The sequence below is a fragment of the Camelus ferus genome, chromosome 17 (genome assembly GCF_009834535.1).
Source record: "Camelus ferus isolate YT-003-E chromosome 17, BCGSAC_Cfer_1.0, whole genome shotgun sequence".
In the NCBI taxonomy this organism is placed as follows: domain Eukaryota; kingdom Metazoa; phylum Chordata; class Mammalia; order Artiodactyla; family Camelidae; genus Camelus; species Camelus ferus.
In genome coordinates, this window is record NC_045712.1 from 1,699,125 (window position 1) to 1,714,032 (window position 14,908).

At 49.4% G+C, this 14,908-nt stretch overlaps 1 protein-coding gene across 3 annotated transcripts in view; it reads right to left on the bottom strand.

The window, feature by feature from the left end:
- Positions 1–14,908, bottom strand: part of ITPR1 (inositol 1,4,5-trisphosphate receptor type 1) — a 299,811-nt gene that overhangs the window by 54,794 nt on the left and 230,109 nt on the right. For all 3 annotated transcript variants that reach the window (XM_014560075.2, XM_014560074.2, XM_032458045.1), the window contains 6 exons: positions 14,482–14,662; positions 12,737–12,990; positions 6,601–6,801; positions 5,022–5,132; positions 2,701–2,796; positions 196–318 (listed from right to left, as the gene is read on the bottom strand). In XM_014560075.2, the coding sequence (XP_014415561.2) occupies positions 196–318; positions 2,701–2,796; positions 5,022–5,132; positions 6,601–6,801; positions 12,737–12,990; positions 14,482–14,662 (966 nt within the window). The remainder of the gene's footprint in view (positions 1–195; positions 319–2,700; positions 2,797–5,021; positions 5,133–6,600; positions 6,802–12,736; positions 12,991–14,481; positions 14,663–14,908) is intronic.

Below are 14,908 nucleotides of genomic sequence, written 5' to 3' on the forward strand. Positions count from 1 at the left end.
TCCAAGGACATGACCCCACCGGCATGGAAAAAAGGAATGCCTGAGATCTCAGGACACTGGGTCAGGCGGCCAGTAGTGCCCGTAAGCCCAAACCACCCCTGGTTAAAACCTCAAAGGAAAACCAAGTCTAGGGCACACCCAGCGTGGACTTCTGGCACTGCGCGCCTGGCAGGGCGCCCGGGGCAGAGGTCGTACCTGGTGCGCCAAGATGTAGATGTTGTGCCCCACGTTCCTGGGGGAGGCGGCTCCATCCTCACCGTTCTCTCCATCCTCAAACTCCACTTCGCCCTGCATGTAGGCTTTCTTGATCACTTCCACCTGCAAGAAGGGCCAAGAGAACAAAGCTCCCGTTTCAAGGAAGACCCACACGGGACTGGCAACAACAACACAGACACTATGTGCCTCCCCTTCGCGGCAGACACCGCTCAGTTCACGTTCCTACCAGGAGTGCACACAGCCTTAGAATCCTTCTCAACACGATCACAGGCAGTTGCTGCCAGTGAACATGCACCGACATGAGGAGTGAAACCCAGGTGCTCCCCCTTAGACCAAGAGACACTGCCTGGATGCTCATGTCCTTCCATGTTAGAAGGGGACGATGGCTAGTAAAGTGCCCACGAACAACAATATGATAAAAAGAAGGACAGAAGCCAGACTTCTCTCCCTCTACTTGGTCCCGCCGACTTTTCCCACCTGCTACCTTGCCACTTTAGAAAGCCATCAGCCTTTAAGAAGAGCTGGTGAAACTATTTTCTGACTCCAGATTTTCTCCTGTCCCCCAACAGCCTACTCTACATAAAGAGTACCAATAACCAGTGACGTCGACCAACATTGTGCCAAGCTCCGTGTTCAGTATTTTGTCATTCTTTCAGAATATTTGAGGCTCATAAACATTTTATGAGGTGTCAAAGACTCCCACTGATTATGGATGAGGAAGCAGACATGGGGAGGTAAAAGGGTGTTCCTCCGTTCACACGGCTGCTGACCTGAGCTTTGACCTCACCGTCTCATGCTGAGAGCACGTTTCCTCCAGCATTCCTGCGCCCGCCGTCCTGCTCCCACTATCTCTGCTCCCTGGAGCAGGGCGGCTCTGCCCATTTCTCAGTCCCTCCATGATGCCCAGCACAACGTCCCGGACAAAGCAGGGCCCGGCCAGTATTTATCAAACAAACATACCATTCAAGATTTAATCATTCCAAGAATAAGAACACAGTGCCTTCAACCCCTAAGTTGTACTAAAAATTAATTATTTTCTTCGATGATTCAGAAGGCGTTTCTGCTTCCTGCACTGCCACGAGGCCATTACCCTGAATTATTTCTCATTATCCCGGATCAAGCATGCAGAGGGCCACACGCTTCTGTACTCACACCAGGTCAGGCCCTGGAAATAATTTTGAAGGCAAGACCCTTGCTGAGTTTGTTTTCTAATACCAGACTGAACAGACGTGGGGGCCAGAATACACACGTTACATGTACACACATATGTACACACATGTTCCGGACACAAGAACATCTCTGCTACGTGGGTTCTCAGAACCGAGTTTGGTCCAAGAAGCCTTAGACTCCTCCCCATGAGCTGGGAATGATACTATTCAACCACAAGGGGGCGACCTGGGGGCCGGTGGCACCCAGAGCCCTGGTTGCTGCTGTTTCCCTCACCCAAGCCTGGAGTGTGCTCCTGGGAACAGGAGTGGGGTCTCTGCAAAGTCATTCCGTGCCCCCTCAAGTGCAACTGATCCTGGGCTCCCCAGTCCCCCAGCCGCAGTTACATAAGCTGTTACGTAAACTCAGAGAGGACTTTCCATCCCAGGCTGAGAACTCACTCCTGACCTGGGAGATCAAAGCACTGGCTGGCTGCTAACTTTATTTAAAGGAGCACATAAAGGGGCTTGAGCCTGGCCTCGAGTGCACCCGGATCGCCAGGCAGCAGGAAAGTTTTAGTGCCCTCATTTAGGTCTGTCAGTTAAGGTTTATTTACGTGGGAAAGAGTCCAAACAGAGCTCGGTCCTCAGCTCGGTTCACCGTCTCTGATAGCTCCTATCTCACGGTTCGCAGCCCTGACTCCCTGCCTGGAAGTCACTGGCAATTGTGAACTACACCCCGAAGAAATTAAACAGGATTGTGTTTTCTTTAAAAAAAAAACAACCCTAAAACATCGGCACCCCCAAAACACTCTTCTGCTGCCCAGACTATCGGTAGCAAGAAGAGACGTGAATTCTTGAGTCCTGGACAAAGACACGGCAAACAGAGCCGCGAGTGGGCAGTGAGAAGAGGCGGCACTGCACTCGGGCGGGTCACTGCGGGCACCGGGCTAAGGGTGCCGTGGGATCCTCCTGGCCAGTCTACGCAGCAGCCCTCTGGCCTGGGTGACGTTATCACTGCTTGCGGCTCAGGGAGTTCCCGTGCGTGCCAGGGTGACCCAGAAAAGGGGCGGAGCGAGGGATGTGCGTGCCAGTCACGGGCTCCCAGACCTCGTCCCCACTGCCCCCCGGGAGGGAAACGGGCGAGCCAGGCTTCCAGGTGCGGCCACGCCGAGGGCAGAGGACACTTATTCAACGCAGGGCTGACTTCTCTACCCCAATCAGGGGCCGCGATCAGACGTTCTCTTTACGCTTCTGATTGTCGGCATCGTTAAGGAAGCTCAAGGAAGCCGGCCGCCTGCGCTTGGTGCCGCGGCCAGGGGCCCGCCACCCCGCTCACCAGCTCCTTCGGCCGCATGTTGTAGAGTATCCGCTCGGCGTTTTCGCTGTCGTGCCTGCTCTCCATGATGGCCAGGAGCAGCTTCGAAGCGTTGTTCTGATTGGAGACACAAAGGGAGGGGGAAATGGAGAGGCGCTGCTGGGGGCGGCTGCTCTGAGTCACCGGCCCTGCTCACCGAGGGCTGCATCCCGGCTAAACAGACAGACAGTCTGCCCCACAGGAGGGTCATGGGTGTCCCAAACCAGCCACACCCTACAGAGCCCGTGCCACTCAGACCCCCAAGATCCTTCTGCAGAATCTGATCAAAGAGGGTCAAAGAGGCACCTATTTGGGCATAGTTGCTCCGTAATGTTACTTGGTACGTGTCCTGGTGGAAACTGGACATTGAAATGTGGGTGCTTATGGGTCTGCTGTGACCCTCATGACGACAGTGGTCAGGAATCACCTGCTGTTTAGACCCATGACGCCTTTCAGGGGGCGGGGGGGGGGGGTGATTATAAACACCATTATTCAGTCTTGCAGGCCAGAGAAGGCAGGCAATGAGGCTAATTCCCCCCTGTCTTGAAATAGTGCTATCAGCTCTCCTAACCCCTCATATTATTATGAGAATACAGCCGACACCAGTTAACAAAAGTGACCCAAGGGAGGACGGTGTCCTTGCCAAACCATGCTTTCTCATCAGTTTCAAAGTTTTCATGGGCCCACACCCTGCCCTTCTTAGCTTGAGATCACTTTAGGTCCCAGACCTATGGCCATCTGCATGCTTCTTTGTGTCTGAGACTCCACACTTATTCTTTTGGGTGAGAAGGGTGTTTTTTCCTCCTCAAGCACAGATCACAGCAGTTCAGTTGTGTGGCTGTGCTATCAAATGGTGGCTTTTCACAAGGCAGAAATTTCTGTAATAACCTACTGGATTAGGTGAAAAAGCCACTGAAATGCTGACCAGGAGTGCAAGAAATTCTCAGTTTCTTTCAGGCTCTCAGCATACACATTCTGATAAATGGGAGCCAGGGACAGGAGCTTAAACGATCTTTGGGTTGCTTCTACAACATGATTTGTTAAAACAGGAGTTAAAAATAGCAACAAAAAAAATTAAAAAATTCCATTTAAACCATGCACCCCAACCAACTATGAGTTTGGACTCTCAGTTTGACACACAAAAATAAAAACAGAAACAAATGTGCCGTTCCTGTGGGTTTCCGTGGTATCACCTTCCCTAATGACCTTCCTTTCCTACATCAGAGATGCCATAAATACAGATCGACTTTTTGGCTGAACCCTGTAGTTCCAGGGTCTTCCGCAACAGGGATAAAGGACTCAGTGCTGCATCTGGGCTAAGATGCAGGGCAGATCTCATCGTGCCCCGACATGTGAACAGCGAGGAAGGAAATGCGCTCAGGGAAGCTCACACGTTTCAAAATACACTTAAGGTACCAGGATGGGCTCCCAGTTCAATTCTCAGAATTGAATCTGTGGACCCTTAGAGAATCTTTGGAACCCCTCAGTAAGAGGGAGGGTCTTTTGTTTGTTTATTTTTATTTTTTAAATCATTTATTTTGGTATGCTCGAGAAGTCAACATTGGGGGTGGTTTACCGGCTTCTCAAATAGACAAGAGGCCGGCCTGTAAACCCAGCAGCTTAAGCACCTTGAAGTCACTGCTTTCACCCCATAAAACTATTTTGGTACTCGAGAGAGTCAGCAGGTCGACGGTGTTTCTACATTAGTCATCTGTCATCCACTGATTGTACACGATGCAAAGAAACTCATCAGAGGCCTGGAGGCACGATACTGGCCAGTGTAACCTTCCCTATTTTAACCCAACGTTTAGAAACCTCCCTTCTGCTAAATCAACAACAGAACAGAAAAAAGATGTTCCCTGATAAGGTACAAATACAATTTTTTTTGGTCCTAGATAGGTTTACTGCTACTATTCTTCAACCCGGCCCTTTTTCCTCAATGGGAGTAAAGTCAGAGACCACAGAGGGAGTGGAGTTCCCATTGTTTCTCTGGCTGTGGCTTTCGGAATCAAGGCTCTGAGTTCTTGGATTGCTGTTCAAACTCGCGTCTGAAGTTTGAGTGATGAGCTCTCATTCCTGTGACCTGAGATTGAAGAGCTGGTAGCCTGTCCTAAGGGTGGGAAGGGAAACACCGAAGTTCTGCATTTTAGTCAGAACTTGCTATGTGTCTCATTCATTTAGTTTCAAAGAACAGTCTTTTATATTTAGTTGCACAACACTGACCGTGTCACGTGTGGAGGCAACACACAAAAGTGACTCCTTCCGAAGGCTACTACTGTCTTTTGCTTTCAATTCCTACTTGCCTTCAGTTCCAGCACAAGGTCCATCCTCTTCTTCCCCAGAGGGTTGATGTCATTAAGGATCAGGGCTGTGATGATGTCAATGCCATTGGATTCATGGGTGGCTATGCAGTTCTGAGAAAAGAGACACACGGACACTGGTCATAAATCAGACGTCAAAGGCCAGCATGCTAAGCTGCTATTTCAACACAAGGCTTGCCGCTCCCAGCAATGTCTCTAGGGGAGAGCTGCAAATTTTCCGTGAGAAAGTGGTAAAAATAAAAGACAGATGAAAATCTCTAGTTTCAGAATTAACAGTAAACAGTAGGAAAGTCCCCATGCACTGTAACTGATAAATTGGTTGTGTCTAATCCAAATAGTGCAGTGGGCTTTTGTTCTTAAGGGAAAATACAGTGTGTGACTGATTCTGGGTTCTAAATGCCTTTTTCCCCTTTAAAGGTGTGTTCCATTCTCTCTACATCACTTGGTTTTCGTATTGCATACTCTGGCTTAAAGCTTAAGCTTGGAAAGCAAGTTTCCTGTTTAATTCACACGATATCAGAATCAATCACCTTCCCCCAGGTAAGATCCCCATGTGCAGCAGAAGCCACTCCAGTCTGCTCCTTTCCACAGACCTCTACTTGGCAGAAAAGCTAACTTGAGGTTATAAGGAAACTCGCTTAGATGTCAGATAAAGCCTTTCCCCACAAACCTGCTGTCAATTTTTTTGTTCCTCTTTACTTTAACTCAGACTACGCCATCTGTCTTGCCTGGAAACCGGGAGAGGAAAAGTGGATCTAACAAATTGCTAGTGTCATATTCGTGGGCAACTAAGGTCAGGTTGTTAATACACAGCGAGTTGTCCCTCTTGTAAGCTGTTCTCCTCTTGGCGAAGGTTTTGGCCTTGCTTCCCAAGAAACAAAGCATATCATACCTTCCCTGGCCAGAGTTTATAATGGGCCATGTAAGCACTGGCCTGCCCTCTCCAGCCAGGATGTAACTATAATGTGAGTGAAAAATCATACTCATTCTAGCATCTGTGCAAAAACTCACAAAATCTTGAAGACGTCATGGATAAGCAATGACTCTACTCAAGAAACCACTGGGTTCCGCTCCAAAAATATACTTCTTGAGATGCCTAAGTCAAGACTGACGGGCTGTTTTCTTCTCTCAATGTCTGTGGTGCCAAAGCCTCAGCCCTACCTCTCCTCAGATTATTTTCAAGCTGTCCCACGTGTAGCGAGGTTTTTCTCTCTAGCTAAGTTGAAAACTCCTTCCGTGAACTAGCCACTTCCCAGTATTTAAAAACAGAGTCCAGACTTCAGGTCTTATGAGCTCCAACTTTAGTGTGTATCCCTAGTTCAGTTAGAGCTGGACCATTCAGGCCAACAAAGCTGGGCATGGACACCCAGGGCAAGCCCTGCGATGCCCGTGATTAGGTCACATCTGAAGCTTCATAAAACCCGAGAACTCCCTCCTCAATGCTGCAGAAGGGCCCCCGGTTCAACTGAGTCCTTAGGTCGACAGGGAGGTGCTAAGCAACGGTCAACGTTTCAAAGTGACAAATCTTCATTCCCCCACCCCAAAATAAACATGGAATTACCTGGTTCTCATGGCAAGGTCCTTGGCAGTACTCGGTCAGACTTTCCAGGGTTTGGTTGATGAGGGCCACGTTCTTCTCGTTTATGTAGAGCCCCAGAAGACCAAGGCCCCCGGTTGTGCTTCCACAAATGCAGTCCAAAAACTGCAGTGTCTCACATACCAAATTGTAGTTGGTCTTGTTATTTTGGCAACGAAGGAAGTTCTGCAATTGGGCAGGTCCCAGGGTGGGGGAGCAGAGGAGGGAGAAGAGGGAAAAGGTCATTTATTCCGCCATTTTGATAATGCATCGCTGAACAGAAGGGTCAGCCCCCACGATGGTCACCTGGGGACGCGGTCTACGGCAATGGCCACCAACGCTGCGGCTTGTTCTCCAAGGAGCTTTTGTCTGGGATGCAGTTGGGGAGAGCTCCTCTTTGACAACGCACTGTAGACCCCCATAACCTTTCAAAATTCTCATTTCACTCCTTCCCACTCCAGACCACCTCTGCACCTACCACATGTTAGTTCAGAGTCCTTCGACACTTCCCAGGGCAGTGGTTACGTTTAAAAGACGATGGTGCGGTCTGGCCACTGAACGCCCAGATCCTCAGATCCTCGTACTGAGGATGGTTCATCACAAAATAAAGGGCTGCAGGCTGGCCTGAGCCTACTGCCGTGGCAGGAACCTGGATTATCTTGTGAGGCCATTTCCATTATTAAAGGAAGAAATAAATGTGATTAAGCATATGTGTGCTTGTGTGTGTGCCCAAGTAGGTACTTGGGTAATTTTGTAATGTTAACAAGAGACCAAAGAGCAGGAACTTCCTCAATAAAATACAGCAAGTCACATTCAGCCACCTCATAACACAGAGTCTGTTCTGATGAAGATGAGATATTTGGTCACAGACTCCAGTCATCTCTTAAAAAAGCAAAAATAAACTACAAATATTCTTCTGTGTATAGTTACAAAAGTTACACGTTTACTATAGAAAATTGGTACTATAAAAAAGAGGTAATCAGAAGATAAAACAGTGTAACTTTTGACCTGGTAATTCCACTTCTATGAAACAGTGACTTCTACTCACAAGCTATGTATTAGATGTTCACTACCACACTGTGCATGAGAGTGAAGAACTGAAGACAACCTAAATGCCCATCAGCTGGGGAATAAACAAATTATAGTGTATCAACATTGTTTAATACTACAAATTGGAAACACTGAAGTAGGTCCAAATGTGCCAATGTGGAAAGATCTCTGGGATATACTGTTAAGTTAAAAAATCAAAAAGGCAAATAGTAGGTCAGTATGTATCCAATGCTCCCATCCAAATATATGGAACAAGGACAGGAAGGATACTGTCCAAACCAACGACAGTTTTCTCTGGGTGAGAAGTAGGGATGGAGAGAGAGACAGTTTTTTTTTTTTCCACTAAATACTTATTTTCATTTAAACCTTCACAGAAAGAATATATCCATGCATTCCTTGGATAATTAAAACCTTTATAAATGCACACATTAAGAGCTGGTAATCCAATTTAATGCTTGACTCAACATCCAACTAACCAGCCCCCACCACTACTCCCACCCAAGTTAACCTCAGTCCCTTATGCTCAAGCCTTCCTAACTAGTCTAAAAACTGAACCATCATTCAGGTCTGGGTGGGAGGTAGGGGGACAGGTGATTTGGGACCATGTGTGCTTTCCTAAGGTGACCACTTTTCTAAGGGCCACAGGAAGCCAGAGGAGAGTTCCACAGCATTTCCAGCTCCAGTCGCTCCGCAAAGATGCTACCTGACTGCGGACCTGGTGGAGCCCCTCACCTTGCAGCCGCGGGGTGGAGGAGTACTCAGGAAGAGGCAGGAGAGGGCCTGGCTGTCCAAAGCTCAAATCTGAAGCATGGCTCTCAAGGTCCATTTGCCTCTTCAACTCCTGTGTCACCATTCTCACCATGTCCTCTCTGCTCAGTGACATCATCGCTCCCATCATGCCCCTCTCTGCCCAGTGACGTCATCTCTCCCATCATGCCCCTCTCTGTCTGGGAGGAACAAACTTCTCCCTGCTCTTTAGGCACCCTTCATTCTCTCATCTCGAGGGCTTCAGCCCCACTACTCCTTCTGCCTGTCACTCTCTCCCTGTCTCCACCCTGATTACTTACTCTTCCTTCAGGATGGGGTCTCGGTCACTTCTTTCAGGAAGCCCTCCCTGCTCCTCCATCCTGATTCCAGTGAGATGGGAGCACCACACCCCCTCTCGCAGCCCGCCTCACCCTTAGTACTGCACTTCGAGACGTCTGCCTACTCTGCCCATGGCCGTGCTGACAGCACAGGTGACCGGCAGGCAGCCAGCACGGGGACTGGCTCAGGCCAGGTGCTTCATACGCACTGGCTGAAATGTCTGAACTAAACCAAACGAATGGAGGAAGGGGGACTTGGGAAGCCATCAAGGCTGATATGTTTCAAACGCCCCAGGAAGGATCGTGGCTGCCGTGTCTTGAAAGCCTCTCCCATTTCTCACAGTTTTTGCAGAGTATCTAGCCAGAATATCTCCTTCCTGAGTGAGATCCATTTTCTTTTGTCCGCGACAAAAAGAGGCACGCCACTCGCTAAAGGGCCAAAGGAACTCCTCCTGTGCTCAAGGCATAGAGTTCACCCTGAGCACACACCGCCCGGCCCAGCTTGTCCAGGCTAGAGAAACCCAGTTCTTCCTGTGGTCTTCCCTGGAGGCCTGGTGATCAAGTCAAGATGAGCCGATTAAGGAAATCAAAGACTTCAAGTCTGCGCTCACACAGACTTCAGTGGAGAGAGATCAGGACCCGCATTCCTTAACCAAGGTGAAAGGCAAGACAGCCTCCCAGGCGAGGGTTCAAAAGCACATGGAAAATGGTTCAAAAACAGTCCTTCCCATCACATTTCTCACTGCTGCGAACAAAGCTCACTAAAGGCAGCAACTGCCTGGGGGCCAAATCAAACGTGGTGCTTTATCTCTACTAGGCACTCACCAACAGGAAAGTTAAGGTTGTAAATATGACAAGAAACTTTGGGCAACTTCAAAAGGCTGAATTCCTGCTCTCTCTGACCTTATCTACACACTTCCTTATTCCAGGGAGCCGATAATTCTCTCCTGGTGAGAAAGTCTTCTCCCTCAGATCTGCAAGGAAACCCTGACCCAGAGATCCACCATCTGTTCCAGAAAACTGCCAACCACGCAGAGTTCATAGTAGTTGAGTCTCACTTAAAACCAGCATCTTGAGATCCAGATACCTACCAACATCATCTTCTCAGAGCAATTTTATTACTACCTCAGTGTGTCTGCTTTAGTGGGTATCTAAAGATGCAAGCGACCTTCACTGTTGTGAACCGCTGTCCAGATCACTGGTTTTCCAACTGGGAGACCCTGCACAACCCTGGAGGACCCCTGGAATGTCCCACCTCCCAGGGTTCTTGCAGGTGAGGGAGGAAAGGAAAGTTCTACTCTGTAGTTTCTACTCTGAACAAAGCAGCCCTCATCTGCTTTATGTAGTACACTTCTGCCCCAGATGTTTAAACGATTCTGCAGCTCCAAACAAAAAAGTTTAAAATCACTGGCTTTATGGTACCTTCAAAGGTTAAGCTGCCAAGTTTTTAAAAAAATATCTGTTAAAATATACGGTACACGCCCTCTTCCCCCAATACCATGGTTTTCCACAGAGCGGTGTATTGGAGAACAGAGTTTTAGAAGGATCCATTAAAAGGTGCGTCTGCCCACGGGGTTCTTAAGGAATTAATTCAAAGCAGAGTTTTGCAAAGAGCTAAGGTACCAGGAAAAGATGGTGAAGACTTCCAATAAGAAGTGGTGAACTCGTGCACCCTGCTTGCACAGCGGACACTGGGTGCGCAGTGAAGGAGGGAGGTCAAGGGGGCTGACGGAAGGCTGAACAGGTCTGTGACCCCAGAACCAGGCTCAGGAAACAAGCCCATCAGGACCGCCCCTCTGACATTCATGGATGGACTCTACTCAAGGCAGCCTTGAGTTTTGTTAGTTCAGAACTCAGCAGCCATCGGCCTCTCTGAGAAGCCTTCCTGGACCCGGCACGTTGTGTGGGTTCTCCTGCTCGGAGCCCACAAGAGCCCGACGATGCCGCCGCTGCAGCACTGACCCGCTGCACTGCCGTCTCCCACTTGCCAAGGCTCCCACCTAGACGCTCAGCTCTGTGAGGGGAGGGGTGGGATCTCCATCAGCCCCAGGGCCGGGCACAGAGCAGGTGCTCACCGAGATGACGACATGAACTTACACAGGCATCGTCTCAATCCTCTTCTCCTTTGGAGCCCGAGGTTGGTAGAGACCAGTGACATCGGCACAGGGGACCAATACAGGCCACTGACCTCTAAAGTCAGCCTAGAAACCGCCTCTGCAGCAGGGTGGGGGCCCCACCCACAAAGATGCCACAATCGAGCTGCAGCCTTTGTTTTCCTGCTGGTGGGACAGCCTGGCTTCCCACGTTGTCACACTCCCTTGGTCTGTCTCCTTGGTGATTAACGGTATAGACAGAAAAAGTGGAAGGGACACAGTCAGCCATCAGACAGAGAAATAGCAGCCAATGAGATAGTCACCAAATCCGGGACCTCTGGGTTGTGAGGGCTCCGTTCTACCTGATGGAGCTGGACAGTCCACGCCAATGTGCTCCACGTCCCAGGTAGGAATGTTTGAGCAACAGGTAAGAAAAGCCTGACAGCCAAGACTGCACACTCCAGCGTGCACAGAGATCAAGCCAGGAACGTCAACGGAGGAAGGGAGCGGGCGGCAAAGCGGAGAAAGAGCCCGGGCCCCAGCCTGGCCAGGAGCGGGGCTCACAGACACCTCTTCATTTTGAAGGGTGGGCCAGATTTAGCTAGTGGAAGACCTTGGATCTGGACGCTTTTTCAAAGTCCAGGCTCTTAGACCAATTTGACTGAAAATAAAAATCAGCACAGAAAATAAAAATCAGCACAGAAGGTATCGTACTGCAGGATTCACCCACTTCAGGTTCATTGTTCTGTCTTCCTATTTAAACAACATAATTTCTTACTCAGCTTATCCAGAGATTCTGTGGCAGGTTTTCAGTGCGAGTGACGTATGGTGGCGGCACTGAATGGTCTGGCCACAGCTACATGTGAAAGGCCATCAAATCACCTGGTGCATAAAGTCAGCAGTGCAAATACTTAAAGGCTGCACCTTCCCCTTGCTATGTTTGGACTAGAATTATTTTCTTTTCAAACTGTCATTATTCATATAAGCAAAACGACCACCACCAACTTATTTTAGGAGAGAACATTCTACCTTAGAGGAGTTTAGACACACAGTTCTTGTTCATCCTCATCCCTTTCAAGCAGAGAGGGGTGTTTTCTTCATCAGTCAGCAGCAAAACCAGGTCATGGCCAAGGACCCGGTGCCCTAGTGCGCCTCTCCTGGGCAGGGACGGCCCTGCAGATCTATGCCCACTCAGAACCAACGGTATCTCTGGAGCCAGCACAAACTCTACCATCAGACCGCCTGGGTTCCAGGCCCAGCTCTACATTCCCTTCCTGGCCCTGTGCATCTCGGTTTCTTCATCCATAACAAGTGTAATCATACAGGTAACACTCAGCATCCAGGATATTCTAGGTGCTCAGTAAACCTTGGCCACTGTTATCATCCAACAACAAAAAAGCAAAAAAAGAATTTCTGGAATAACCAGCTAAGTATCTTTGAATATTTATTTGTATAACATGAGAAAGTCACTTCATTCAGTCAACAAATGCTTGATTAGAATTTTCTGAGTTTCTATGAACAACCAGATTTTGTAGGTCTAGTATATTTCATCATCCACCCATCCATCCAAGTTTTACCTGTGCATCTGTATGCCCAGCAGTGGCAGGCTACCACATACACGTGCGCGAGAGCGCACACACGCGCACACACACGGAACAAATACATATGGAGCAGGTGGTACCTACACTAGTGAGCAAGAGATACAGTCTTGGCCCCAGTCCCTGTGGAGATGATGGGGAAGACAGACACAGAAACACTTCCGTTGCCCAGATAACGAGAATCATCCTGGGTCCTCAACTCAGAGAAACCAGCTGAAGGGTACGGAGCTGGGACATCAGAGGAAGTGGTGGCAGCTGGGAGGAGCTGCAGCCCTGCCAGCCCCCCGGCCCTCACCTGTAGGTCCCGGTTGTGGTTCTCGCACAGGAGCTGCAGGAAGCGGAGGATGGGCTGCATGATGGTGATGACCGCACTCATCTCCAGGTCGTCCTTGGTCTTGTCTGCTGTAGCCTGGGCGCCCTCCCCAGACTGGTAGTGGTCGTCGGGGTCGGCCTCCCTCCTGAAGGTGGTGAAGGCTTTCCTGGTGGCAGCAGAGGCCTCCAGGAGCTGATCCCGGACCTCTTCTGTTATTTGTGTCGCAGGCTCTTTGGCTGGAATGCAAACATAGGATGGTCAACGCTGCTGCACCCCCAGGAGCCTTACTCAGCACACCAAGATGACGTTCAGAACCTAAGTTCTGGTATTCACCAGACAGCCTCTCCAAGTCAGCAAAATACTCAAAGAAGTCACCATCTTCCCTCCGTCCTCAGGATTAAAACTGGGTCCAGCCCTGCCAACACGCTCGTGGCTCTAACATTTCACCTATGCTTGCCCTGTGGTTTAGAGGAAAAGGAGTGCAGGTTGTGTCAACCTCACAGATCTATGACTCTGGGTCTCAGCTTCCTCATCTCTAAAATGGGAAAGCATCAGTGATGTCCACCTCCAGAATGTTCCTGAGAGGGTCAACATAATGCCAAGCAAATTGTAATTGTTACTGTAGCGACAATTGATGGATCCCTTTTCTAAGTGCCAAGGCACCGTGATTAAGCACTTTCTGTGTATCATCTTACCGAATCCTTGGAGTAACTCTGTAAGGTAACCGGGCACGAGGCGCAGGAGCATGAGACTCTGTAGCCAGACCTCCTGGGTTCAAACCCTGGCTCTAGTGCCTACTAGCTGCACACCCTTAACAAGTTCACTACCACCCCTGTGCCTCAGTTTTCTCATCTATAAAGTGGGCGTAACAATTTCATCTATTTTGCAGGGATGACTTGTTCTAAATGAAGCAGCACGTGTAAAGGACTTTGGACAGTGCCTGGTTCAGAGAAGGAACTCAGTAAATGCCAGCCATTCTTCTTTTTCTTCTCTTTATCCCCATTCTAGACCAGTGGTTATAAACAAGGGATGATTTTGACCCCATCTCTACCCAGGGGATGACAGGCAACATCTGGAGATATTTTAAGTAGGGGGCAGGCTGCTGGCACCAGCTGGGTGGAGCCCACACATGCCGCTGAAGAGCCTGCAACGCACAGGACAGCCCTGACAGCACGGCCCTCTTCAGATGTCAGGTGTGCTGTGGCTGAGAAGCCCAGCTCTAAACTTAAAAAACCAAGGTCAAACCTGCTCACGGCCATTGGACTCCAACACTTTTGAGTCTACATGCTCCCCATGATTACTTCCCTTTGAGGGAGATAATAGGAAAAAAGCTTTATGAACTCTCAAATATTTTAGAAAGTAAGGGAGAATTAGGTGAGAAAAAAAAAAAACAACATCCAGTTTTCAAGGGTTTGTCTTCAAGTTTCTCTAACACTAAATGGAAAATTGTACAGGAAAAGATTATTGATGGATTTCCTGCCAATAACACCCTGAGCTGGACCAAGAATGCATATTCGTTTATGAAACAAGAGGAGCCTCCCGAGCAGCAGGCATTCGGCTCAGGGCACAGAGGAGGACTTGCATCAGACGGGTCGTCTTCTGCCGAAAGCCCCAATCAGAACAGTGTGAAGTCGAGAAGCCACGTGGAAACTGAAGGACAACCAGGGATCCCGCGCACGTTCACAGCCCAGCTGGATGAAGGGCTGCACGCGGGGCGGGGGATTTACCTTTCTTCCGGGATGGGGCGTCCCTGTCCGCCTCGTCGTCTTTCTTTTTATTTCCCAAGTCACTCGTGTTCACCGTCACCGTCGCCTTGATTTCTTGCTGGGCCACCTTCATTCGGTCGTAGAAGACCTTGAAGAATTTCTCTGACTTCTTATCTTCTGTCAACCGGCAGAAGAAGGAGTGCTGCCAACGAGAACCCAGAGACGGTCAACACTGACAGACCAGTTACTGCGCCCCACTTGGGACACCGAAACCTCACCAAGAGCAGAGCCAGCCACAAATCCTCACCAGTGGTCTAAGCTCGGACCAAGGGTAAACACCGTTCCACGCACTATTGTTCTCTGGAGTCTACAGCCTGAGTTTTCCTACATGGAGCCTTTAAAGCCACTGCTGTGGGATGTCTTAGTTGGAGCAGCTGGAGTCACCCGG